The sequence below is a fragment of the Ictidomys tridecemlineatus genome, chromosome X (assembly GCF_052094955.1).
Source record: "Ictidomys tridecemlineatus isolate mIctTri1 chromosome X, mIctTri1.hap1, whole genome shotgun sequence".
In the NCBI taxonomy this organism is placed as follows: domain Eukaryota; kingdom Metazoa; phylum Chordata; class Mammalia; order Rodentia; family Sciuridae; genus Ictidomys; species Ictidomys tridecemlineatus.
Window position 1 is genome coordinate 115,975,612 of NC_135493.1, and position 27,495 is coordinate 116,003,106.

At 37.0% G+C, this 27,495-nt stretch overlaps 2 protein-coding genes and 1 long non-coding RNA gene across 6 annotated transcripts in view; 2 read left to right on the plus strand and 1 right to left on the minus strand.

Moving 5' to 3' along the window:
* The window catches only part of Ap1s2 (adaptor related protein complex 1 subunit sigma 2), a 50,283-nt gene extending 40,373 nt beyond the window's left edge, over positions 1–9,910 (plus strand). For all 3 annotated transcript variants that reach the window (XM_078035097.1, XM_078035098.1, XM_040290881.2), the window contains exon 5: positions 9,635–9,910. In XM_078035097.1, coding sequence (XP_077891223.1) covers positions 9,635–9,805 — 171 coding nt within the window. In that variant the 3' untranslated portion in view covers positions 9,806–9,910. The remainder of the gene's footprint in view (positions 1–9,634) is intronic.
* Zrsr2 (zinc finger CCCH-type, RNA binding motif and serine/arginine rich 2) lies at positions 2,894–27,156 on the minus strand. 2 transcript variants are annotated; one of them, XM_005315998.5, is made up of 11 exons: positions 27,007–27,156; positions 26,545–26,624; positions 24,252–24,342; positions 21,019–21,127; positions 20,397–20,483; positions 17,352–17,390; positions 16,694–16,812; positions 10,190–10,403; positions 7,269–7,324; positions 6,394–6,503; positions 2,894–3,558 (listed from the first exon to the last, which is right to left on the minus strand). In XM_005315998.5, exons 1-11 carry the CDS (start codon positions 27,042–27,044, stop codon positions 2,912–2,914), a joined length of 1,590 nt encoding a protein of 529 aa, XP_005316055.3. In that variant the 5' UTR covers positions 27,045–27,156; the 3' UTR covers positions 2,894–2,911. The 2 variants fall into 2 exon arrangements, with proteins under 2 accessions (XP_005316055.3, XP_040146767.2); XM_040290833.2 differs by lacking the exons at positions 26,545–26,624; positions 27,007–27,156 and adding an exon at positions 23,555–23,649.
* On the plus strand, positions 24,980–27,228 carry LOC144371792 (uncharacterized). Its single transcript, XR_013431910.1, has 2 exons — positions 24,980–26,765; positions 26,983–27,228. It is a non-coding gene; the product is annotated as an uncharacterized LOC144371792 (long non-coding RNA).
* The last annotated feature ends 267 nt before the right edge of the window (positions 27,229–27,495 follow it).

Genomic DNA, 27,495 nt, shown 5'->3' on the forward strand with positions numbered 1-27,495 from the left:
CCCCCCCCCATTTGAATGTGGTGGTGGGTTTATAAGCACACACAAGAAAAAATGGTGATGATTTACGGAGTCTTCATGTACTTCCAAGTTCATTGAAAAGTAACATGGATTCCATGCTACCAAGAGCTTACCAACACATTTATTTTCAATCAATAAATGCCGCTTTTAAAACCTTGACGCAGTTGACTTTTCTACTCTCTGAATGAACAACTCGAAATTATTCCAGGTCATCGAAAGGTATTCCAAATTATCTGAAAACTCTCATCTTCCATGTACTGGCACATGCAACAAAATTGAACTGATATTTGCAGACTGTGCTACCTAATGTAAGCAACAAATCCACTTTGGTTATCATAATAGTAAAAGGGCCTCTTGGGCTGGAGATGTAGAGCACCTGCCTATCATGCATGAAGCCCTGGACTCAATCCCTAGGTTGGGGGGTGGGGAGGGAGCTATGGACTTTCTATTACTGTAGATAGGAAATGTTACATTCTTTTTTTTTTTTTTAATTTTTTTTTTAGTTGTTAATGGACCTTTACTTATTTATATGCAGTGCTGAGAATCGAACCCAGTGCCTCATGCATGCTAGGCAAGCGCTTTACCACTGAGCCACCACTCCAGCCCCAGGAAATATTACATTCTAAAGCTGGGATTTTTAAGAACAAGGAAATGATTCCATCAAATTAAGTGGCTGGTCTACTAAAAAGACATAGGTCTAAAGCACCTCAGTCAATGCAGCTATTCAGTAAAAAGCCTATGGGCTTCTGCCAACATTGTAGAGTTGGAGCTTTTAAGTCACAAATAGTAATCAGGTTATGCGTATAATACCTTAATAATATATTAATCTCCAGATGGATTTTTATCATGGTAATGAACCAGTCAGAAGTTATAAACTTCCTTTCTCTCCCTTACTGCTTGTTAACATTCAAGGGAAGCTGAATGTGGTGGCAGCACACACCTGTAGACACAGGGATTTGGGCAGTTGGGGCAAGAGGATTGCAAGTTCAAGGCCAGGCTCTGGCAACTTAGAATGTGTCTGAAGTTTTTTTTTAAAGGGCTGGAGATGTAGCTCAGTGGCAAAGCATCCCTAGGTTCAATCCTCAGAATGGAAGGAGAAAAAATTGTTTTTTCATCTCAAGTCATCTTGAAATCAAGAAGGGATATAACTTAAATGGTATTCGCCTAGCATGCTTGAGGCCCTACCAGGGCTCAATCCCCAGCAAAACCCACCCCCATCCCCAACTGTGTAAGCATGTCTGTAGTTCGAAAACTATTAAAAAATAAAGAAAATTTCAATCATTTTTAGATTAAAGCAGGCATTTACAGTGGAACAAGTCAGATTCTTTAAAGTGAAATTATTCTCAACCACATACTACTTTTATTAACTACCAGATTACAGAAGTCAAAGAATATCATGCAAAAATCTGATTCTTTAAAAAGTTTGGCTGTTTCAGTTTTTTGTTTTAGCTTTTCAGGATTTGGTGTATCTTTAAGTTCTTATCCCCAAATCTTAAATTTCTAAGTGCTACATACCCTGAAATTCGAGATCCAAAGTATGTCAATTGAAAAATAGTTCTAAAAAATTTATAGAAAGACATGAGAGCATTTTTTCTTATTTATGATCTGAAATCTAGGGATAATGTGCCTGAAGCTTTTTATACATTAGGTTTTCTTCCCTGACCTCTCTTCTATGATTTCTATTCTAGAATTGTTTTGACACTAGGCATATTCTGTAGCAATGACTGATTTTCCCGAAAATGACAAAGATAAGCATTATACCTAAAGAACTTAAAAAAAAAAGATATACATCTAGATAGAAAATTCCCAACTGAAGAGGTACTACAGATATGTGGTAGGAGGGGGGAAATGTACTTTATCCTTTACTACTTTAAAACTGACAAAATGAATTTTAAAGCAAAAAAAAGCCATTCAGCTTTTGCATACAGAAAAATCCAATAGATTATTTTTAAAAGGCAAACAAAATGGCCATTAAATACAGAAGAAAAAAATGTTTGCTTTAATCAATATGTACAGAAACAAATATTTAAAATTTACCAAATTGACAAAGATTAAAATAACTTAGTGTTGTGAGAGCAGCAGAGCCTATTATTGCTAAATATTTTGTAGTCTTTCTAGAAGGCAATTTGAAAATATAATACTTGTCTTCTTTGATGTAAGTTATCCTAAGAATATGATTAGAAATATGTGGGATTAATTAAAGAAATCCATCACAGGATTGTTTTCAGCACAAGATTCTTGAATGGTACAAAATTAAAAATCCACTAATAGGGATATGGGTACATAAACTGGTAGAGGCCCACTGTGCAGTGTATAAAAATGACAAGTGGGCTTGATGAAATGAGATGTTTCTTGTGGAAAACATTCAACTAGAGCTATATATAATCTTTGAATAAAAAATAATATGTGTACCCAGTGGCTCAGGAGGCTGAGACAGGAGGATCTGAGAGCAAAGCCAGCCTTAGCGATTTAGTGAGTCCCTAAGCAACTTAGCAAGATGCAGTCTCATAAGAAAAGGGCTGGGGATGTGGCTTAGTGGTTAAATGCCCCTGGATTCAATCCCCAGTACCCCCCCAAAAAATAATTATATGTGTGTATGCGTGTGTGTGTGTGTGTGTGTGTGTGTGTGTGGTGTAGAGACACACACACATGTACACACACATAAATAATTTAATAATCTCTCAGGGTAAGAGTTATAAGTAATTTTCATATTATTAGATTTTCTATACTAAACACTTTGTGATTATCAAAGAGTTAAAATATTTTAAAATAGGATTCCAGGTTATATAGGCTTTTGTCAGACTCGGGAACCCATCTGAGCACACAGTCCTCTATCCAAGAATGTAGTAGCCATAATAAGTAAGATATGCAACCATTAAAGAATAAAATAGGTTTATTTGGATTTGGGACTCTGAATCGTTCTGTCTCTACTACCTGACCTCCCGCCACAACTCCTGGATCTAGATGAGCTCTGGCTCTGGCTCTGGCTCTGGCTCTGGCTCTGGCTCTGGCTCTTACTCCGGCTCCGGCTCCGGCTCCGGCTCCGGCTCCGGCTCTTACTCCCGCTCTTGCTCTGGCTCTGGCTCCTGCTCCTTCTGCTCCGGCTGCGACTTCGACTTCGGCTCCGGCTCCGGCTCCTGTGGCTCCTTCGGCTTCTATGGCTCCGGCTCTGGCTGCCCCGGCCCCTGCTTCGGTCTCTTTTTCTTCCTCTGCTTCGTGAATTATGCCTCTCACGACTCTTTGTCATGTGTTTGTGAGATTTCTTTGCCCTGTGTGCACTTCTCCTCTTCCTCTCAGACTCCCCATTTCTCTTGTAGTTGTGGTCAGCACTAGGGCTTCTTCTCCTCCTCCTGCCATAGTATTCTTCGTGGTGGCCCATTCTCTCCCTCCTCTCTGAGTTCTTACCAAAGGAGGAGCCAGTCCGATCTGGAGACAGATAGATGTCTCTATTAGCTTCCCAAAATTCATTGTTGGGATTTCTGAATACATGAAGAAAGTTGCAGTGTTTTCCTCTTGGACATTGTTGTATTTCAAACAAACCTGCAATGGCACAGTGAGAAAAACAGCAATTACTACTGTGTATTCTGAAGATGGTACTTCGTTCCAAAGGTACATTTCTGATGTTCGGATATGTTTGAATTACTTCCTATTATTTGCTAGCTAAGAGGCTTACATATATTGATTCTCAAAATTTCAAAAACATTCAAATGGTCTAACAACTGGAACTCTGAAAGGTATCAAATCAGAAGTTTTAATTAACCAGAATATTCTGTACACCTATTGTATCATCAGAGTGCAACAGAACAAGTGGTGACCACATTACCTTTTCTACAGTAATTAGATCCCTAATAACACGGAAAAGCCAGGCCTTGGGGTCCCTGTGGTGATGACCTCAAAAGCGCATGTGGATGGCAGGACAGAACCACTGGTCAAAAGAAAAGGCCTATCATAGGTAGATGAGTCTATATTTTCTTAACGCTTTAAAAGTAAGATTATAGCCAGGCATGGTGACAAACAACTCCAGCAGCTTGGAAGACTGAGGCAGGAGAATTGAAAGTTCAAGGACAGCCTGGGCAACTTAGCAAAACTATACCTCAAAAAAGTGTGTGGGGGGTGCTGAGGATGTAGACCAGTGAGACAATGGGAAAGCACCCTTGGGTTCAATCCTCAGTAACTAACACACACACACACACACAAACCAAAACAACCCATTAAATTCCTATTCCCCAAATAGATAAAACAGCTAGAAATGAAATACTCCTATACCATATACTATACAAAAAAATGAACTCAATCTGGATCAGAGACTTAAATGTAAGAGACAAAACTATAACTCTGAAGAAAACACAACACTTGAGACCCTGGGCTAAGCAATGCAGTCCTAGATATGATACCAGAAATACCAGTCCCCCCAAAAGAAAGAAAGTTGGACTTCATTAAAATAAAATAATGCCAGGCATGGTGGCACACACCAATAATCCTAGCTACTCAGGAGGTTGACACAGGAGGATTGCAAGTTTGAAGCCAATCGATGCAACTTAGCTAAAGCCTGCCTCAAAATAAAAAATGAAAAGGGATAGAGAGATAGCTGAGTCAGGTACAGTGCCCCTGTGTTCAATCTCTAATACTGAAAAAAATAAAATAAAAATAAAAATCTTTTGTGCTTCAAAGAACACAAAAGTAAAAAGACAACCCACAGAATAGGGGAAAATATTTGCAGATCATATTTTTTTAATATATATATTTTTAATTGTAGGTGGACAAATACCTTTATTTTATTTATTTATATGTGGTGCTGAGAATCAAACCCAGGGCCTCACACATGCTAGGCGAGCACTCTACCACTGAGCCACAACCCCAGCCCTGCAGATCATATTCATGATCAGGTACTTGCATATAGAATACATTAAGAACTCAGTAATAAAAGAAGAAACAACCTGATTAAAAATGGATCAAGGATCTAAATGGATACTTCTCCAAAGAAGATATAGAAATGGCCAATAATAAAGACACAAAAAGATGTTCAAGGTCATTAGCCACTAAGAAGAACAACAAAGCTGTTATTTTTAAAATGGGAGGGGGAGGAAGCTGGGGCTTATAGCTCAGTGGTACAGTGCTTGCCTCGCATATGTGAGGCATTGGGTTTGATCCTCAGCACCACGTAAAAATAAATAAATAAAGACACTGTGCCTGTCTACAACTAAAAAAAAAAAAATAAACAAACAAATAAATAAATATAAAAAATGGGATGGGGGTTTTGAGGGGATAGCTCAGTGGTGGAACACTTGCCTAATGCACAAGGCTCTGAGTTCAATCCACAATACCACAAAAATAATAATATAGTCTCTTGCTTTGGCAGAGTTAAAGCTATACTCAGAAGCACCTCATGAAATCACACTGGATTCACACAAACTGGGAAAAGAAATAATCAAGGAGAAAACAATTCCATCACTTTCATTCCCAGAGCCTTTAAACTTGATATTTAATGGTTCTTCTGGTTTCCCTAAGCAAGGAATTCTAAAATCTCTCCCCTGCTTCATAAGTGGTTTTAAAATGACAGTATCCATTAAGATAAGATTGCTAAAGATTCAGACTTTATAAATTATATATATTTTTTACTGAGATTTTAAGCAGGTGAAAGCATTGAGCCAAGAAACACAAGTAAAGGGAAGGATAAGTGCACTCCTGAGGCATCAGAACATCATCCGTTCTCACCTGGGAAATTTGCACACAGATTCAGCCAAGCCCATTTTTAGAAATCGGAAAATAACTAGGACTTCAATACGACAGGCTCTGTCCTACACAGTGCTGAATCACTTCCTGGTTCGGTTGCCACTGCCCCATGAGTCAGTGTAACTGAACTCATCAAACGCACACTTAACTAATCCTATACCTCCCATTTGGTTTCTAATAAATAAGAGCATGATTTCCAAAGATGGGAAACATTATCTATAGGTAATGTTTATGGTAAAGGAGAAAGATGTTTTAGAGAAAAAAGATGGAAACAAACAGCTCAAGTGAAGAGAACCAATGAATAGAAAACACCTCTGAAACTGCCACAAGGACAATATGGCTGCCTGCAGACACTTCTTAGGCTTCCTGATTTGTCAGAAAAGAGTCTAGGGCTGAAGATTGGAAGACTGAAATTCTACCCCACTTCTGCCACCTCATTGTGACCTCAGTCACCTCCTCCACCAAGTGACCCACAAGGTCTATTACAAATCAAAACTGCAGTGTCCTTTACATGATGTCCCTGTTCATCTGCATGAAGCAAAAACAATGTCTCATCCTTTTAAAATAACTTTTTTCCCCCTAAGAATATCCTTTTATATAGTGGGATAATGGGGGGGGGGGAATCATTATGTTGTTTCTTACCACAAATTGCCATTTTCCATCGGGTCACTGGGCAAAATTCACATTGAAGCTGCCGTCCTGCATACCAACGTCCATTAAACAGAGCAAGGGCTGCTTGGCATTCTTCTTCCCTTTGAATAAAAAATCAAAGGATGTGCTTTATAATAACTCTAATAGGCACGTTAACCCTATTATTAATTAACCCTTTTACTCAGGTATCATAGGACCACCAAGTTTACTGTTTCTGTACTCCTAGGGAGTCTTCATTAGAACATTCGGGCTCCTACAGCTTGCAATTTATTCAGGAGCCTTTTTTACTAACCCTCTGAGAGGTTGTGATGCATGGAAATTGGCTTGAGTCAAAGCTTCTTAATCCAAAAGACTGGGCCATTAAAACTGCAGAAGTGCTTTCCATTGTTAGAGCCTGTGCTTTCTTAGCTAGGACTGCTGTGCTCCTTATTACAATGGCTAATTGAACCCATTAGGCATGGTGCGGCCTAGGGAAACAGCAAGACAAGCAGAAATGATAGAGTAACTATTCTCCTAGCTGGTCAAATGCACACTGAGATCATTTGGGACTTCGATCTCTGGCTTTTTACATTTATATTTTATATTCTCTATTCTAGTTATCCCTTTTCAGTTTGAACTTTAATTAAAGTTATATAAGTAATAATATAACCATATTGTAAAATATTCAAAACTAACCTAATATTTAAAGAATGAAATACAAATGTATTATTTTCACATGTCTTCTATGTTTCTGTGTCAGCTCTTAATATTAACATTTTGAAAAATACCATGCTTATGAAGGGTATATATCCAGTTTAAAAGTCCTAGATGTCAACAAAAACAAAAGATCATATCATGACAAAACATGGTATGGTCACAATACTTACGACTGGTACTGAACATACACATTGCCCCTCAGATGAGGTTCTAAGTTGCAGCTAACCTAAGGAACAATGAAAAATGCTATCATAAAAAATTTAAAGAAACTATTCAGTCATCAAATGCTTTTCCAGGCTAACATTCCCAAAAGTAATTACTAATCAAAGATTCCAAAACAGAGACACTAGCCCACTCTTGTGTCTATTTAAGGCATACTTCAGCACAGAGAAGCACTGTAGGCCCCAATTATCTAATCTCTTGTTGATCAGTTCTGCTTTTACCCATAAGTATGTTTCACACATGCATAAAAATACAGAGAATGTAAATCATCCCATAGACAACACTACCCAGGTTTAACACTAACATTTTTCATTCTTGACCAAGAATATTTAAATAGTAAAACATTGAAGGCCCAGTTCAAGTCCTGCCATCCTGATCTTTTCCCTTCTCCATCACATAGGTGGGCACTACCTGGAGGCTGGGGGTAGCCTGTTTTACTAAACACAAACACTAATGCATGTATACATATATAGATTTACACAGACACAATGTACATACATACACACACACATTCACACATATATTGTATGTGTGCCAGAAAATACATAACATGTATACAAATGGTTATTGTTCAAAATTGTAATACACATATTTCTGCATATATATGCAAGGAAATATGCATATGTATTAATAAACAATGTATATCTTTGTTTTGTATGTTTTAAAACTTTCTAAAAATGGTATTTGTTCTACATTCTTTTTTCAAGATATAATAGTGTAAACTTAATGACTCATCTGATATATCAAATTAGCAAATTTATATATCTGCTCCTATAAAGATGGCTACTGAGGTGCTTCCAATTTTCCATCCACAAATAGCACTGTGGTCAGCATTCTTCAACACAATTCTGTGGGTGTAAGGACCTCTCTAGTGTGCACAACCAGAAGGAACATGCCAATGTGTAGTTTAGGTGTGCCTTCCACTTCACAAACTATTGACAAACTGCTCTCTGAAGAAGTTTAATTAATATATACATCCTTACCTACTCTTGGGATCAATAGAATTTATAATCTTTTGGCCAATAGGTGTGAATAATATCTGACTTTTATATGCATTATTCTTATTACTAGGAATTACTAGGAATACTTGATCATTTAGGCTGAATACTCGATCATTTGTCTTCAAAAATGACAAGTTTATTTTTTAATATGGTATATAAGAAGGTCCTCAAATATACTGACTGGTGTTTAGTTTTTCTCTTCCAAATTAATCTATAATTTTACAAATTTGTTCCAGAGCATTTTTATTAGAGCATCCCAAAATAGGCAGGATCCATACTCAATGACAGTTTGCAACACCATCCTTAAAAGGAAGAATGAAAGTCCTGGGGAGTGTCAGCTGTGCCAGAGACCTTTAAGATTATTTAATCCAATGGTTCCCAAGGACCTGCTATTAATTTTCTGTAACAAATTTGATATTCTAAAATTTCTCCCTGTAAAAATTTACTAAATAGCTTTCCTTTTGTAACTGCCAATGTGATTAGCATGAGCTTAGTCATCCTAATGTCATGGTCAGTGGATGCAGCCTATCACAGGTAATGGTATGATTTCCATTAACCAGTCTGAAGTTTTAAAAGCAGCTCTACCACTACCATATCACAGAAACAGTATGATCCAAGAATCGCATGAGGGACACCACTGATGTAAGTGAAAAAGCACTTAAAGATAAAGTGACAAGTCTGAGAGCACAAGCCTGGTCAAACCACACTGCTTCCACAGCTGGTGCTTGCTTCAAGGTGGTATCTTGTAGGTGTGACCATGCACTTCCACTTACGGGTTATTGCTTGTGCTGAGCAGCACCAAGACAGGAAGGCATACTCCACAGAAACAAAAGGTTAAGTGGGAAAGAAATCTTAAAAGAATTTTGAAAGATCTTCACATCAGCTAATAGAAGCATGGCCTTGAATTTCATGAATATATCTGTTTCTCAGCTGTTCCAACTCTTTACTGTCATTTCCAATTGCAGACAAATATCAGATTTATTTATTTATTTATTTTTCCCCCAAGCTAAGGGACATTTTCTTTGCCCTAACAAAACAAAGTCATTCAGGTTCAAATCTGATCAAATAAACAGGTTAGGAGGCTTCATTGTTAGTATTCAACTAATGGGTCCCAGGAGCAGCAGGGATCACATCTGACCTTCAAGGTTTTAAAATAATTATGTGTCATCTGAATGCCTCTTTCTCATCTAGTATACGTCATCACAAACCATGGTTTTGGTGATGCTATGTTCAGTACTGAAAGTAGCCAATGAATAAAAATAATGTTAAAAAAGAAAAGAAAAGAAATCAAAAGATCTATGTTTCTTGTGTAGTTCCAGAACCAAGAACGAGCATCTTCGGCAGAAGATGCAAGCGGGCACCATCAACACAGTGCACCAACATGCTCAGGGAGTGAAGCTGAGTCCTGCTGCATCACCACAGCTCTAGGTGAAGTGCCTGCAGAGGAAGGAAGGGATACACTGCCCATCAAAGGCAGTGTTTAAGTGAAAGCTTGGGCAGCTATGTGCAAGGACCTGATACAGAGAGTTCCAACAGGAAAAGAATTCAAACAGCACAAAGGTACTGAATAAACAAAAAATCCTCACCAACCCAGACTCCACTAGTCCAGAAATTTCACACTACTACACACTTATGATTTCATGTGGTATCTATATGGCATGATTCCTTTTTTTATGGCATCTATAGGGCACCAGAGTGGAGGTGGAAAAGGAGAAGTGATGAAGTAAGTGACATTTACTGAGGGCCTAATCCTGGGCCAGGCATGTATTGGTACACGGCTCCACCCAGGTAAACAGCCTGGGCCCCAGCTCTCTCATGCACTGAGTACTTCAGAGGGAGGCACAACAGTCCTCTCCACACACACTCACCTTGAACTGAATCACTTTCCCCACATTCTTGAACTCAGGCAGCACATCATCATAGAAGTCTAGGAACTGTTGGTAGGTTTCCTCTTCGCTATACTCCAGGCTTGCGTCAGGGTCATAGTCATCTCTCCTGCACTGCTCCATTCCAAATGTAGTAAACATACTTTTAATAAGAAGGGTGGGACTTGATGCAGGAAAGTTATGCTTACGTGAGCACCTGCATATGAAAAAAAAAAAAACCCAATTCACTAGTCCAATAGTTAAAAATCATTTGTAAAAAACTTAAGAGATAAAGACTCAAGTAACTTAGCTGTTTTGACTTGCCTGGAAGATAAATCCTACTCAGATGTCAAGTTTCAGCATGTGAGAAAACTGTTATAAGATTGACCAATATATTGGCTTCTCATTAAAATGTCAGATTGGGCCGGGTGCAGTGGTGTACACCTGTAATCCACACACCTGTAATCCCAGCAACTTGGAAGGCTGAGGCAGGAGGATCGCAAGTTCGAGGCCAGCCTCGGAAACTTAGCGAGACCCTGTCTCAAAATAAGAATAAAAAAGGGATGGGGGCGTAGGTCAGTGGTACAGCACCCCTGCATCAATTCCCAGTAAAACACACACACACACACACACACACACACACACACACACACACACACACACAGAATCAGACTATAAACGATTTTCAACTTCATATGCCATGAAATTCAGTAATTTTTTTTTTTTTTTAAATGCTGGGGATGTGTCTCATTGGTAGAATGCTTGCCTAGCACGCATGAGGCCCTGGGTTTGATGCTCAGTACCCCACCACCAACACCAAAAGAAAGTAAATAGAAAGCTTTTTATATGTTGAACCATAGGGAAAAAGAAAGCCCCACTGGTATGACAGAGTATGGTGACAGGCATGAGATGCCACACGTGGGACTCTTGGGAAGATAGTAAAAATTAACAATAGAATCTTGGTACTACATGATCTTCAGTTAGTTTACATGCATAGAGAATAGGGCAATCTAAGAATTTTCAATGAGTAGAGAATTTTAATCTCATCTATGTATAGCACTTTATAGTTTTCATGCCATTTTTACATTTTTCCCTCTGATTCTTAAAACCTTCAGGACAATTGGTACTAGTACTATCCCCACTTTGGAAAGAAAGAAACTGAAACCTAGAGAAGCCCATCTGCCCAGGTCATATGGTTGGAAGAGACAGATCTGGGAGATCTGAGTTAACCTACAATCTGGTGCCTATTCATTATAGAGTACAATAAATATAATTTTTATTTAATGAAGGCTAATCACTATGAAGAATTTTCTTTTCACAGTTTAAACTGGAACAAGGAAAAGCTGATGAGACTCCATGTGAACAATTCTTCTTAAAATCCTTTATATGAATTTAATTTTTTATTTGTTTCCTTTTTCTAAAGTGGGAAAGAAATATATAATTCAAAGTTCTAAATAAACAAAATTTCTTTGTTAGGCTTCTAGTTAAAAATCAATAAGACAGGAGTGGGGTTGTGCCTCGGTGGTAGAGCACTCGCCTAGCACATGTGGGTACTGGATTTGATCCTCAGCACCACATAAAAATACATAAATAAAATAAAGGTATTGTGGGGCTAGGGCTGGGGCTCAGCAGTAGAGCGCTCACCTAGCATGTGCGAGGCCCTGGGTTTGATCCTCAGCACCACATAAAAATAAATAAATAAATAAAAGGCATTGTATCCAACTACAATTGAAAAATAAAAATATTTTTTAAAAAATAAATAAAGGTATTGTGTTCATCTACAACTAAAAAAATTTTTTTTAAACAGTAAGACAAAAAGTTAAAGAATAAGGCAAGTATTGAGGAAAATCCTTGACCCTGAAGTGACTGTTACTCATACTCGCTTTCCACAGCTGTAATATCCATCTATACACCTGTGAGAATGCACAACACACACCATGCTCAACTCAGAAAAGTTCCACCAATGCTCATTAATGTGAAATTTTCTATATTCCAAATGACCTTCTTGATTATTCAATTAGAGACCTTGTAATTAGATCCATATTCCCAAGTACTGCTACTGACAGCACTAAGAGCAAGGATTCAACCTGGCCAGCAATGTTTGTGGTGAATTAAATTTTATAAGTGTGAAGCACATATAGAGGGAATTAGACAAGGAAACAACTTAATGAGGTTAAAATTCTGCTAATGGGGTTGTTAGATCTGAATAAAACTGGCCTTAGTTCCCAGGGTGTCAAATGAACATTCATCAGTTTTAGAACAGAGCCAAAGTCCCTGTCTAGGGAAAATCCCAGATTGGCCTGGAGACAGTCATTACAATCTGAGGGTATTCAAAAGGCAGCCCTAGACCACCCACAGAAAGGTCAGCTAAAAAAGCTAATATGTAGGAAGGAGTTTAATGCTGTAGTACCAAGGCTGTGTGGTTCTCAGAATTACTTAGAAGAGAGATTTCTCCAGTCTGCCCCAGAGCTCAAGGGGTAGAGAACCCATATTTTCGAAATACCACCCAGCAGGTCCTGATGATTAGCCAGATTTGGCATGCTATTTACCTATGATACTGATACCTGAATCAAGTCAAACTGCCACAAAAACAGAGTTGAACATTATTTAACCCAAGGATGCCAATAAATTGTGTGGGTATCTAATGGACCCCTCAGGAACAACTAACTGACTATTCTTCTTTTTCCTTATCTCAAGGGAGCATTTCTGGTGCTCACAACCTTTGTCTTTCATATAATCACTATGCTGCATGTGAAAGGTGGGCTGTAATCATTTAGCAAAGGTCACTGTAAGAAACATTCTCATGAAAACTACACATCAACTGTTATAAAACTTCTATCAGGGCTGGGTATATAGCTCAGTTGGTAAAGTACTTACCTCACATGCACAAAGCCCCAGCACCACCAAAAAAATAAACAAATAAATAAATAAATTAATTAATTAAAATAAAAATAAAAAATCTGGGGCTGGGTTTGTGGCTCAGAGGTAGAGCGCTCGCCTAGCACGGGCAGGACTGGGGTTCGATCCTCAGCACCACATAAAAAAATAAATAAATAAAGGCATTGTGTTAAAAAAAAAATCAAAGTTATTGTCCATCTTCATATCTAATGCCTCTATCCAAGATTCCATGGGAGACACATTTAGAATCAGGTGCCAAGGGTTGGGGTTGTGGCTCTGTGATAGAGCACTTACCTTACATATGTGGGGCATGGGGTTCGATCCTGAGCACCACATCAATAAATAAAATAAAGGTATCATGTCAATATACAACTAAAAATTAAAAAAAAAAAAAAAAAGAATAGGGTGCCAAGAAAATTTTGTCTTTCCAGAGATACCATTCATTCTTCTTTTTTAGTAAGAAACATACAGCTTAGTATCTGCATGGGATGCATTAAAATCCAGAGTCAGAAGCATCATACATTCACAATAACTCACTTTCCCCTCCTTCCCTTGCTTTCAATTTCCTTTATTTAATTTAACTTAATGTTGATCATGAGCCTTCTTTAAATCACTTCTGGAAGTAGGTGGAGTGTAAATAATTCCTCAGTGATTGTGTTGTTTTAAGAAGAAAACAACAATAAAATTCCTTTCAAAGGAGTTGTCATTTGAAAAAAAAACGTCAGTAGAAATGTTCTAATTGGATTCTGTACTAATTACAAAAACAACCAAAGAAATGTTTAGGTTAAGGAAGTGTTTCTGTGACAATCTGACAAATCTTAAAGAAAAGAACAGCTATATCAACTGAAGCAAATCACCAAGGCTCTCTGTAAAAGGGGACAATGTACTTGTCTGAAGCAATGGGGCTAGGTTTCCTAACTGCTAATTTTACAGAATTTTATGTCACAACTCATCATTTAAACAATGCAAATACCTGAATCACTCTCATATTTTGATAATTATAGTAGTGAAATTTCATAGCCTATGAAAACAGAAAGAAGTGGTCACAAACTGCTAGGTGCAGTGGTGCACACCTGTAATACAAGCAACTCTGGAGGCAGGAGGATTTAAAGTTTGAGGCCAGCCTCAGCAATTCAAAATAAAATATTAAAATAAATATCAAAATTAAAAGGGCTGGGCTGGGGTTGTAGCTCAGTGGTGGAGTGCTTGCCTCGCATACATGAGGCGCTGGGTTCCATCCTCAGCACCACATAAAAATAAATAAATAGAAGATTTTTTTTTAAATATCACCATTAAAAAAAATTTTTTTAAATGGCCAGGGATATAGCTCAGTGGTAAAATACCCCAGGTTCAATCTTTACTACCACAAGAAAGGAAAAAGAAAATTGGTCACAAACTAATGTGACTACAGTCCATATTTCCTTGAAATGACTCTCAGATGGGATCAGAGTCTAATAGGCCACTCCCCTTTCCTCAAAGAAGTGGGTGTCAACCATTTAAGACATTGCCCCTTCTCTCACTTAGGTCCAATAGAAGAAGAATCCAGATTCAGGCTTCCTTAATTCTCAAATTTCAAAGAAGTGTTAAAGATATATAACAAGGGCTGGGATTATGGCTCAGTGGTAGAGCACTGGCCTAGCATGTGCAAGGAGCTGGGTTCGATCCTCAGCACCACATAAAAATAAATAAATAAGGGGCTGGAGTAGTGGCTCAGTGGTAGCCTGGCGTATGTAAGGCCCTGGGTTCAATCCTCAGCATCACATAGAAATAAACAAATAAAGTAAAAATAAATAAATAAATAAAAGTATTTTGTCCAACTACAACTAAAATATATATATATATATATATTTTTTAAATAGATATATATAACAAGGGATCCTGGGGCTGGAAAAGACCACTTGGTTCAACTACTCACATATATGTGAATTCAAATTGACTCAGTTGTCTCAACAAAGGTATTTTGCTGTATGTTTTTCTTTGGTAGGAATTGTTGTATATTAATTATTACTGTTTCTTTTTTTAATTTTTAATTGTAGATGGACACAATACCTTTATTTTACTTATTTTTATGTGGTGCTAAGGATTGAACCCAGTGCCTCACATGTGCTAAGCAAGCACTCTACCACTGGCCACATCCCCAGCCCTATTACTGTTTCTTGATAAGATTAAATGTACATATGGGAAATGCTTCTAAAGATATCAAAGGGAACAAAGTCTCCTTAGTCCCTAGTTCCTCAAGAGGAGGTTTTCTACTAGATATCAGATCCTGTAAGTCCTTTTATAGGTATTCTGGGCATCTACAATCCCAGCCATAAAATATAAAGGGAGTTACATATTGGACATCAATCCCAGGGCACATCAGAAACACATGAGGACATTTCAAAACTAAGGCCATTTGAGTCTCTAAGATTCTGAATTATTCAATTTGAGGTGGGAGACATAAGTTTTGAAAGCTTCCTAGATGATTCTAATATGCATCCAGGGTTGGAGAACCATTAATCTTAAAAAATGAAAAATGTTCAGTGTGAAGGCTTAAATTAAAACAAAAGAAAGAAAGAAAGAAAGAAAGAAAGAAAGAAAGACAGACAAAGCTAGAGAAAGCTCATATTTTCAAAGAAGCAGGAGGGTGGGGGGCTCAGGCCATGGACAATTTTATGAGTCAAAAAAGAAAACCTGAGACAACATATAGATATTTATTAAATACATATGAATTTCCCTACTCATCCCTTTTTAGGGATTAATAAGACATTAAGACATTAGATCTTCTCTTCCACAGGATGAATATACAGAAATAATTAGATTTTACTTCAGATAGACTCATTCACCCTTAGAAATTTGGAGTTGTTCATTCATAAATAAGCCAAATTACAAAAATCACCATTACCTGGCATAAGCTAGGTGTTTAAATGTTTGCTAAATGACTGAAAAGATCAACATTAGGTTTCCACATGAATGAATGTCTTGTTTCAAAATCATTATCCCAAAAGAGGCAAGGATCAAGAATGTATCAGAGAATGATGGGAACCGTAGCAATAATGAAAACACCAGAGAACACCCAGTGCTCTCTGTGGTTCCTTGCGCTTTCCAGGCATTCGCTCCTTCACTCCTTCCGGCCTCACAGCCCCCTCAGAAGGATGATACTGTGTTTCTACCCCATTTCACACATGAGGGGAATTAAATCACAGATTGCTTAAATAACGTTTCTGAAGAGAAGGCTACTGAAGCCAGTTTTTGAACCCAGGAGTCTGTTTCTGAGTCCCTTTACTCATGTCAAGTTTTAAAAGCCTATTTTGGGCACAGTGTTTACCATTCAAAAGATAAAGGCCAGCTGCTCCAATCATTTCCCTGTCCAAGTTGTTCACTGTGGACTCACATGAGCACAGGAAGAAACCAAGAACAAAAGGTTAAAGAGAGAATACAAAGGACACACCCTGCTCAGCCCACCTAGGGAAGAGGGTGGGTACAGAGGATGACCAGCTTGGGAGACAGAGTCAGTAAAAAAGCAGCAGAGGCCTGATGATTTCAAATTGAGCCTCTCCCCAAAGGAGTACTCAAAAACCTCCCATTTTGAATCACTTCATTCTGACATGATAAAGCAAAATATGTTACCTATCTCCAAATCTGCAAGCTCCTGTTTTACTGTAGAATGGACAATTGGCACGATCTTTCTCCATTATTCTTAAATCTGCTGGTGGTTCTGGGTTCTGCCAGGTGGTACCATTTTCCAGCTGTTGAAAATAACCATAACTTTACTTGTGGTATAAAAACCCATGAAAGACTCAATGTTTCCAAAAATATTCAAATACTTCCATCAAAAATTAAAATGTTTTCAGTTAAAATCATTCATATTTAAGTTATAAATTTCTCTGCTGCCCAGTCACTTTGCTTGATCAGGTATCACTACTGCTACCAGGTTTCCTTTCTGTTTATCTATTCTGAAGAGGACCCAAAGACTTACGGAGCCAACATGAGAAAAGTAAAAGTTACTCTCAATCGAGGTAAACTGACCATTTGAGGCTAACAGTATGTGATGTTGCTTATACACACTTAAGGACTCAAAATAAGTACAGTTCATAGGGTGATTCAATACCACTTGTTTTTGTTCATTAATAAACTTATTGCCATATACACTAAAATGCCACAAAAGTGATTCCAGTTATCCAGGTGTGATCTAAATAGCCTACCACCAAACTAACATTACTGAAATTATTGTTTCTAATGAAATATAAACTGATCTCAAATTCTTAATGAAAGGTTATGAAAATACCTCATTTTCAGCCTGATCCAGCATCTTCTGCACAGCTTCCTATAAATGGTGCAAACATAGGACTAATGAAAACCTGGAAGTCAGGTAAGTCACATCTGGTTTCTCTGGTTAAGAATCTAATGTGTAACAATTAAAACACACACACACATACACGTACACACACACCTACCTACATACATGTGGTTTTAGGTTTTGATTTTCTTTCTAAGCACAAATCTTCTGAAAAGCTTTCAAAGGACATATAGCTTAGAATTTTTATTCAAATAGAAAACTGACTAGATCAGATTGAAAAAGGTTTAAAATATAATAGTTTCAGTAACAGTATTATTTAGTATATTTGAGTATCTATATCACCTTCTAGTTTTTAAGATAATTTATTAATGAATATTATAAAATACAATACTAGGTAAAACATTATAAATATTTAACAGAAGCTAAACTATGACCAGTAATAATTAGGATTTATGAGAAATTTCAAACTTTTCAATAAGGCAAAGGGAGTCTTGCAATATGCTATAAATTTCTACCTAATTGATATTTGAAGAAGTTTTAAATTATGTTCTACAGACTTTTCTTTACTAGCTCCTTAAAGCAATACATAAGACTTATGTATCTAGCTGCTTACTTGATACCTACCTGGTCATGGAAGAGTCCTTGGTAACTTAAAAGGCTCACAACAGAGGTCTACCCACCCCTCCTGCTAGGGATTGAACCCAGAGCCATATGCTACATGCTAGACCCCAAACAGAACTGGCTGTCCTCCCCCACTCGCCTACCTAAATATCCCTCTCACTAACTGGTGCTGCCATTTGCCCATCTGTTCAAACAAAAAACCTAAAACTAGGACTTGAAAACTAAACTAAACAAAAACTAAAAATAGGACGTGAATTCCCCTCACTTTTCTTCTCTTTCTCTCCCATTCAATCTGCCAGCTAGAGTTCTGTTAACTCTGCCTCGCAGCACTCCAAATCTGTGAACTTATCTTTTTAAAGCACTACCCTCATCCAAACCACTGTTGTCTCCCATCTGGAATGGCAGCCTTGAAACTGGTTACACTGTTTCCCTCTCGCTTCCTTGGTCACGGTTCACCATCCCCCATTCTTTGTATGAAAAGTTAGAATGATCTATTGAAGATAATATTACAAATGGGATGAAGTCACTTCTGGCTTTAAAAAAATCCTTTTAATGTCTTTCCATGATTACACTTAACATAAAATCCAAACTCCTTCAAATCCAAAAGGCCTTGCATAATCAGACTTCGTACCCTCCTGACTTCTTAGGATACCCTGACTCACTTTTCTTTAGTCTCTATATTTTGAGTACCCTGCCCTTCTTTTCACTTCCAAGCCTCTTCTCCCCAAGATCTCTGCACTCAGGTGTCAATTCAAACATTACCTCTTCAGAGACTTCCTTAACCTGGCAATCTAAATAAGTACTCCCCTGTCCCCATCACTCTATCACATGACTCTCTGCTTTCTTCCTTTATAGCATTTAGCATTATCTTATTGTATTTTAAGTTATGTGTTTTGCTTACTTATCATCTGATTCCCCATCTAGAAAAGTACCTCAATGAGAACAGACTGTGTGCTTTTTCACTGCTCTATTTCTGTCCACCAGAGAAGTGTCATATACACAACAGAAATGTATACAACAGAAACATACATTGCATGTTCTCCCCTCATGCTAGGGATCATGCCCAGAACCTCACACATAGTGGGTAAACACTACTTTACTGCTGAGCTCCATTTTTAAGCTATATCCACAGCCCATATTCCTTCATATATGCTCAGAATTTATTTTATTTGATCCACTTCTCTTTAATATTTAACCAGACTTCCTTTGAAACAAAAGCATAAAAGCATTAGTTTTTATTTGATCCCTAAAAGAATATTCTACCATTAAGACAGAAATTGATTTCTCTCTATAAAATATGATAAGCTCCAAATAATTTCTGCACCTCCCTAAAAACTTACTATGTTAAACTGTTGCTTCATCTCAAAAGCAGTGTTCAAATAAGGGTATCAAAAATTTGCACTGAAACTAATGCCTGAGACTCAAAAAATATAGGCATTGGAAGCTGCTTCTACCCCAACATGATTAGGATGTAAACAAATGTATTTTCCCCATTATAAGTTGATTACCCAATTTGACTCTATTCAAATTTAGCAATATTCCAAAAAAGATACATCCTGATGAATCAGTCAAGGAAAGATGAGCTGTGTTATCTTTGAAATAAATACACTGTTAAGGAATAACAGCATAACAAACCAAGTCAATCTTTAAAAAAGAATCCTGGAAAATATAGATAATACATACATACATACATATTATCATTTTTTTTAAAATGACAACTGTGTGTTAGCTACAATTATCTTTAAATCCCAAGTTAGAAAGTCATGATTTAATAACAGTTTAAAAAAAAGTTTAAATAATGCCTCATTATTTGAGCTTCTGATTTCTTTAAGTCAACTAATTCTTGTTGATGTGTCATAAGCTGTCCAATTTCTTAAGAACTAAATAAATGTGGAAACAATATAAATATTCACTAAAGAAGTCAACACATATACAATAAAACTTCAAAAAACATGACTTGCTATAGAGTGGTACACAGAACAAAGCATGAGCAAGCTGTTTTATAGAAATATTTTACTAGAACACCTTAACCATTTGTTTACATATAACCTGTGGCTGTTTTCAGAGTACACTGGCAGAGCTGGTTCCATATAGACCACAAAGCCTAAAATACTAGTATCTGGCCCTTTAAGGAAAAAATTTGCTAATCACTGGTATAAAGGGCAAACTGGGTAAAAGCTAAAGAAAACCTTAATTTAAGAAATCTGTCACTGAATGACCCAAAGAAGAACATCACAAAGAAATTAGTGTGTTTCTAGACAAAAAGTCTGACTCTTTCCAAACAAATGAAACAAGAAACAAGAAAAAAATCCAAACCCTGACATGCCCACAGCTTTTTCTTCAAACCCATCACCCAGCACATGTGCACACTAAGAAGATACGCAGCGCCTATCCTCCTGTGACAGGAATCACCTCTCTTTCTCTCTTCTCCTGCAGCTTCTGCTCCTCCTCTTCTCTCTCTTTTCTCTGCTGTTCTTCCCATTCTTCCTTTAACTTTCTCTTTAAAGGAAAAAAAAAAAAGAAAAGAAGGAAAGGTCATTTTTTTTCAGACTTACTTTTAAAAAAACATTTAACATAGAGAGCAAATAAATGAAAAGAAAAACTAAAAATATTGGTAAAAAGGACCATATATATATTTGGTACTAGGGATTGAATCCAGGGATACTTTATCACCAAGCTATATCCCCAGCCTTTTTAAATTTTTTTATTTTGAGACAGGATCTCACTAGATTGCAGAGGCTGGCCTCGAACTTGCAATTCTCCTGCCCCAGCCTGCCAAGTTGCTGGGATTATAGGTATGCACCACCATAGCCGGCAAGATATGCAACTCTTTTTTTTTTTTAATATAGATTTTTTAGTTGTTGATGGACCTTTATTATATTTATATATGGTGCTGAGAATTGAACCCAGTGCCTCACAGATGCTAGGCAAGCACTCTACCACTGAGCTACAACCCCAGCCCAGATATGCAACTCTTAGTGAGAGATATTTTGGTTAACTATTTAGTTAATTGGTTATTTGATTAATACTGTACCTCTTGTTCTTCCTGCCGTTTTCTGGCTGCCTCTTCCTTTTCCTTCTTCATTCTGAATTCTTCTTGTGCCTTCTGCTCCCTTAGCAACCATTCCTCATGTAATTTTTGCCTATTAATTAATGATGTAATCAAATAAATGGGAATTAATCTACACACACACAAGATAGCAAAAAGAAACAAAAAAGACATGTTTGGAGAATGATTAAAATATCAAGAAATGTATTTTCTATAAAGCAGTTAAATGGGGTAAGAGAACAAAAAGATATCTTAAAAAATTTGGACAAGAACTAAGTATCAGGAGTTGGGGCTGTGGCTCAGTGGTAGAGCATTTGCCTAGCATGTGTGAGGCACTGGGTTCAATCCTCAGCACCACATAAAAATAAACAAAAGCATTCTGTCCATTTACAATTACAAAGAAAGAAAAGAAAGAAAGAAAAAAAAGGACTAATTATCAGCAAGTATCTTCCTAGACAGTAAAAAGCTTCAATCACTCATTCTGTTTCATAAGTGTGTGTGACTATGACATCTTTTATGTAAAAAAAAAAAAAAAAAAAAAAAGACTATGACTTCCCCTTTAGGCTAATCACACTAATGTTTAGGTGCAAACAAGTGGGTAATAAGTTTTGAAGCAACATTTAGCTTTTCACATTATGAAAGCACTATACTTCCCATTCTAAGCATTTAAAAATAATGGCAATTCTATGACTGTAGCACTATGAAAACCTGGTTTGCCATGAACCTTGGACTACTACTCCACACAGTTAAGAGATTCTTGTGGTTTGCCTTGAAACATCTAAACTGCTGAAAAAAAAGAAAAAAAAAATTACACTATGAGCATGTCTTTAAAATAAAGAAAGCTTTTGGTTTTAAGATGAAAAGAAGTTTAAAAAAATGGTGTCTAGTTGATTTTTTTTAAATGACTAATTATAAGAAGTGATGTTATCTTAAAGTGGCAAGAGTCTCAGATATGATATTACAAGTTTCTAACTTAAAAGGGGGTTATATTTACAAAGTTTATTTGCTAATCAGGTGTTTAGAACTTAGATTTCATTTTCCCACTGATTTTTGTAGACTAGAAATGGAACATGAGAAATTGTTCTATTATTACTACAGCAACTTTAAGTGCTATATATGATTTCATGTCTAGCCTGGGGACCTAACCACAGTTTCAAATATTCTAGGAAAATATGTTCAATTTCTAACTGCAGATTCCAGGAACACATCTTTTAGCTATGGTAGAGGCTGTGAATTACATATTTTAATGTTCCTATGTGTGCTTTAGGGAAACATAGATGTTTCAGTGTGCAGAACTCTGACTTACGAATCTTTTAAGAAACACATTAATTGTATATAACTGAACCAAATGGTATATAAATTTAGGACCACATTATTAAGATGTTAAAAATTCTAGTATTTAATAACTTGAATATACTATTCATCTGCTTTAAAATAGGACATAAATCCATATGGTACTTTCCTATCATTAATTTCCCTGTTTTTCAACATTAGTTAGAGTATGCATATTCATATAGGAATAAACAAAAGATCCAAGGACAACAAAGACACATGTATATAATTTAAAAGATGGATTTCAAGTGGGAAAACAAAAATTACTTCCCTCTTTCATTCCATACATATTTTGATATTTTGATAATTCCATCTACTTCTGTACTTTGGTAGACAACAGGAACCAACTACAAGAAAACAAGCAACGCTTCCACTGATCATGCTAAATAGCTAAAGAATGCCTATAAAGTTCATTCTCTTTTTTAAAAAATCATGCTTGCTTTTTATTGTGGTAAAAAGTACATCCCATAAAATATACCATTTTAACCATTTTTAAGTGAACAGTTGAATAGCATTAAATACATTCATATTGGTGTGTACCAAAAACTATTCACTGAAAAAAGTACTAAAAGAAAAATAGAAGTTTTCATCATCACATGACAGAGGAGAGCTTTTAAAGTCAGGCAACAAGGGCAGATATTATAATGAAATTTGACAACATGAAAATTGAATCATAGCAAGTAATTACAAGGTAAGTTAGGACTGACAATGATGGAGAAAAATGTATATCACACATGACAGTTAAAGAATTAGTATCTTTAATCAAGTAATAACATTATTTATAAAATACATTTTTTAAAAAGTATCCCCAAAGAGAAAGCTGTAAGACTTAAGCAATCTAAGATGTATACAAAGGCCAGGTACAATGGCACATGTCTGTAATTCCAGCTACTTGGGAGGCTGAGGCAGGAAGATCTCAAGTTCAAGGACAGCCTGGTCAATTTGGTGAGAACTTGTCTCAAAAATAAAATAAAAAGGCCTGAGGATGGAGCTCAGTGGTAGAGTGCTTGCCTAGTATGCACAAGGTCCTGTGTTCAATCCCCAGTGCTGATCAAAAAAAATTAAACACCCATAAATATATTCAATTTTACTAATTTGGAAATTTACCTTTGAAACAATGAAATATAACTTTTTACTACAGCATTTAAAAAAACTGGTAGTGTGACTGAAAATATAGGGACATAGTCACCTTGATTCACTGCTGAAAGTGATACAAATTGCAAACCAGTATACCCTTTCAACTCTGCTTATCCTTTGATCACAATTTCATTTCATGGTATTTCCCTAAAGAAATAATAGGACAATTACCAAGGATACATAAGCATCAATGCTTATTGCAACTTTTTATATAATAGTAAAATCCATTATAACCTGAAAGTCCACCAATAGAGAACTATATATTATGAATAAAGAATAAATTATGCTACATCCATACAATGGATACTGTGTTGACATCAAAATGGTTGAATTAGATCCCTGTATCAACATGAAATATATGTATTATGTGTCTAACAAGAAAGCAATTTATAGAAAAATATGCATAAATATCATGCCATTTGAGAATTGTACAGGATATTTACATTTTCTTTCTTGGTAGTGGCTGTCTTTGGGTGTGCTGTTTATTAAAGACCTTTTACTTCCTATGCTTGTTAATTATATATTTTTTAACATTGATCAATTAGCAAACACAGTACAAAATATTTCCATTTTTAAAAAAGATTATGTAATTTTAGCCTATCAGCTAGTTTTAAATAGTTTATACAGAGTATTTTATAAGACTCATTTTATACAAGATTTTATACAGAAAACAAACCCATACTAGCTACTAAAGACTTATAATAGTCCTATAAAATAACAGAGTTCACTTTATTTCACTTAGTGCTGACCTCTCTTTTTCCAACAGCTTCTCTTCTTCTAGTTGTTGTTCTTCAATGAAAGCTTCCTCCTCTTCCTCCTCCTCCTCCTTCTGTGAGACTCCTGAGAAAATTCAAATGTTTATTAAACTTTTGAGTATTGCAAATCCTTGGTCAATAATTCAGGGAAAACATACATATAATCTTTATAAAATTTATGGTAAAAATTTTTTAAGCTTTTCTAATAATAAGGGCTTTAATTGCCTAAATTAGGTACAAAGTGACCATCAAAATAATAATAATAATGGTAGTGGAAAACACATCAAAATTTTAAAATTAATCAATGGTTCCCTAGTGATACTCAAAAAGGTGGTGGGATGTTAGAAGGAACATCCATCTTTACACAAGAATGGCAACTAAAAAATGTAGAAAGACTGAAGCAGAAAAAATCATCACTTTTACAACTCCTACTTAACTCAGAAAAAGATGTTAAAAACATTGGATGAAAGTTTCTTGGAATGAGGATATTTACATCATCTCAAAAATGTCATCTCACAGATGAGGATTAATTGTAAAGGGGGAAATGTGCACTTACAGTAGCACAATCTGTTCACTCAGAGTGGAACAACCTGCCATTATAGCTCTTATGATGTATGCAATAAGAAGTTTATAATATGCATTCTGTAGTATTTTGGCATAAAGATGCTAATAATGAGAAAAATTTATTACCTGATGCTAATAACAAGAAAATGAACTAATCCAGAATGCAAAGCATTCCACAAGAAAACTGGCTTGAAATTTTCAAAACAGTCAATCCCCGTTTGAGAAAGTTTCAATAAGACCCATGCATACTATTGAATTACTCTTCATTTACATAGGTACAAGTTTGGTATTGTGGTTCTGCAGGAAAACATCCTTATTCTTAGAACAGGCAGGCTTAAGGATTTAGGGGTGAAGTGCTATGTAATGGGTTCAGAAAAAATGTTGTATGTATCTGTAAAAAAGAGAGAAAATAAGGCCAAATGTTAACAATTGACAAAACTAGCAGAAGGGTTCATAGGTATTTACTGTACTGTTTCTTCAACTTTCTGTGCAATGGAACCATTTTAAAATAAAGACACGGTAAAATAATTTTAAATACATCTTCTATTCAAAATTTAATTTTGAGAGGAAAAAAAAGTGAAATTGGGGTGAGGGGGATAAAGTTATCTTGAGGAAATGTAACAGAAAAACACAAACTTAAAGGAAAAAGATTTTGTCTGTCATATATTGAGTATAGGTCTAACCAAAGAGTCACCCAGTCCAAGATCACTACAATAATTTATTATTCTTAAGTAAACTTTATTTCAGCACTTGTAATTAAAATAGGCAAAAAATTTAGGGTAAGTTCTAACGTAATTATTAAGACAATTAAATTAAGATCTAATGCATGTAAAGGACCAGAGATATGACTGACTTGCATCGAGGTATGCCCACAGATTAGGCAGAGCCTGCATATAGTTGATACAAGTATCCGTTGAATGGCTTACTCAACTCCCCATCCCCTGCTGCCAAACAAGCTCACTCACTCCACAGAGGTGTTCATTAACAGTTCTGAGTGTAGCATTTTCAGTACATGTACAATCAAAATATATGAGAAGATACATATAAACACAATATATCCAATTGTATTATATATGTAACTGTATACCTAAAATTACGCTACAAACCGGACACTGTGGCCCGTGCCTATAATCGCAGTGACTCAAGCGGCTTGATGCACGAGGATCCCAAGTCCCAGGCCAGCCTTAGCAATTTAGTGAGACCCTCAGCAACTTAGCAAGACCCTATCTCAAAATAAAAACTAAAAAGGTCTGGGGTTATAGCTCAGCGGTAAAGCACCCCTGGGTTCATTCAATCTCCAGCATGGCCACCACAATAATAATAATTTGAGTAAACAAAGGGTTTCTTATAAGTTTGGGGAAAACTTGCAAAGTGTCTAATTAAAACTTTCAACTCATGCTGGGCTTACAAAGAAATATATTCGCCACCAAAAACTATTTACAAGAGCTTTGCTAGCTGCTGCAATTCATAATGCCTGCACCTGTACTGTTAGGTACTTAATAAATACAAAATCGGTTGATGATGATTAACTATGACTCTCCCCCTCTCGGGCATTAACATTGTTTGTGAAATGGGTCTAACATAGCTTTACTTGGAAGACAGCAGTCACAGCAATTCTTCATCAGATGCAGTACTTGATTTACGACACTGGGGCCCTAACTTGGGCGGGAATAGAGCGAGCAATTTCATACCCAGAAAAACCGGATAAGGAGCCTATTGATACCTGAGTCTCTCAATCGAGCGAGTTCCTGTCGACGCTTCTTCCTTTTCTCCTTCTTCAGGGCGGCCCTGTACTTTTTGTGACTGGAAGATCGAAAAATAAACACAACAATGTTAGCAGCCGCACCCGCAGCGCTGCACGAGATCCTCTCTTCCCGGCGCCCACTTACAGGAGACCGCTCGGATGCTTGGGAGAGAAATCGCACTTCCAGTGTTTTTGAACATGTAACTACTATTACCTCATCCCTCCACACCCAAATAGCAGTTTTTCTCCAATTTGCTACTTGTTCTCCTCCTCGCTTCCCTAAGCCCATGGACGACGGTTGACAGCCAGGGAAAGGGTTAGGGTCCAAACGAGCGCGGTGGGCCCAGCTCCCTTTTCCTTCCAGCTTGCTCAACCTCTATGACAGCTTTGGCCAACTCCGTGCCTTTTTCTCTCCAGCCCATCTCCTCAAGCGGAGCTTACCTAGGTTTCTCGGGAACCATCGCCTCGGACGCTGCCATTTTACCGGCGCGTCCCACCCCCAAGATTTGACCGGAAGAGGAGGGATTAAGAATGGAGAAGGCGAGCGCAGGCGTCGGTGCCGCGCGGCATCAGCCCGGGCGGGACCAAAGACCAAAGGCAGGAGGTTTCTTTTTGTGACTGGTTTGCCAAAACCCTGCCTAAATAAATGTCTCTTTCCCGAAACCTCTGGAGCACTCATTCCGCCCAGGAAATAATCATTTTCTTCTCAGCGCTTCGATACATCTTAGTGGGAGTGTGGAGGCCAGGAGGTTAAAGCCGAACCTCCCCCCCAACCCCGTTTTCTCATTCACTCACGAATTCTCATTCTCCCCAGAACTGCTAGCCCGGCTTCCCTTAGAATTTCTCCAGGCTCCGCCTCCTTCCGCGGCTCCACCTATCAGCGCCTCAGCAAGGCTTTAGACTCCACCCCCTTCCATTTACTCCGCTGGG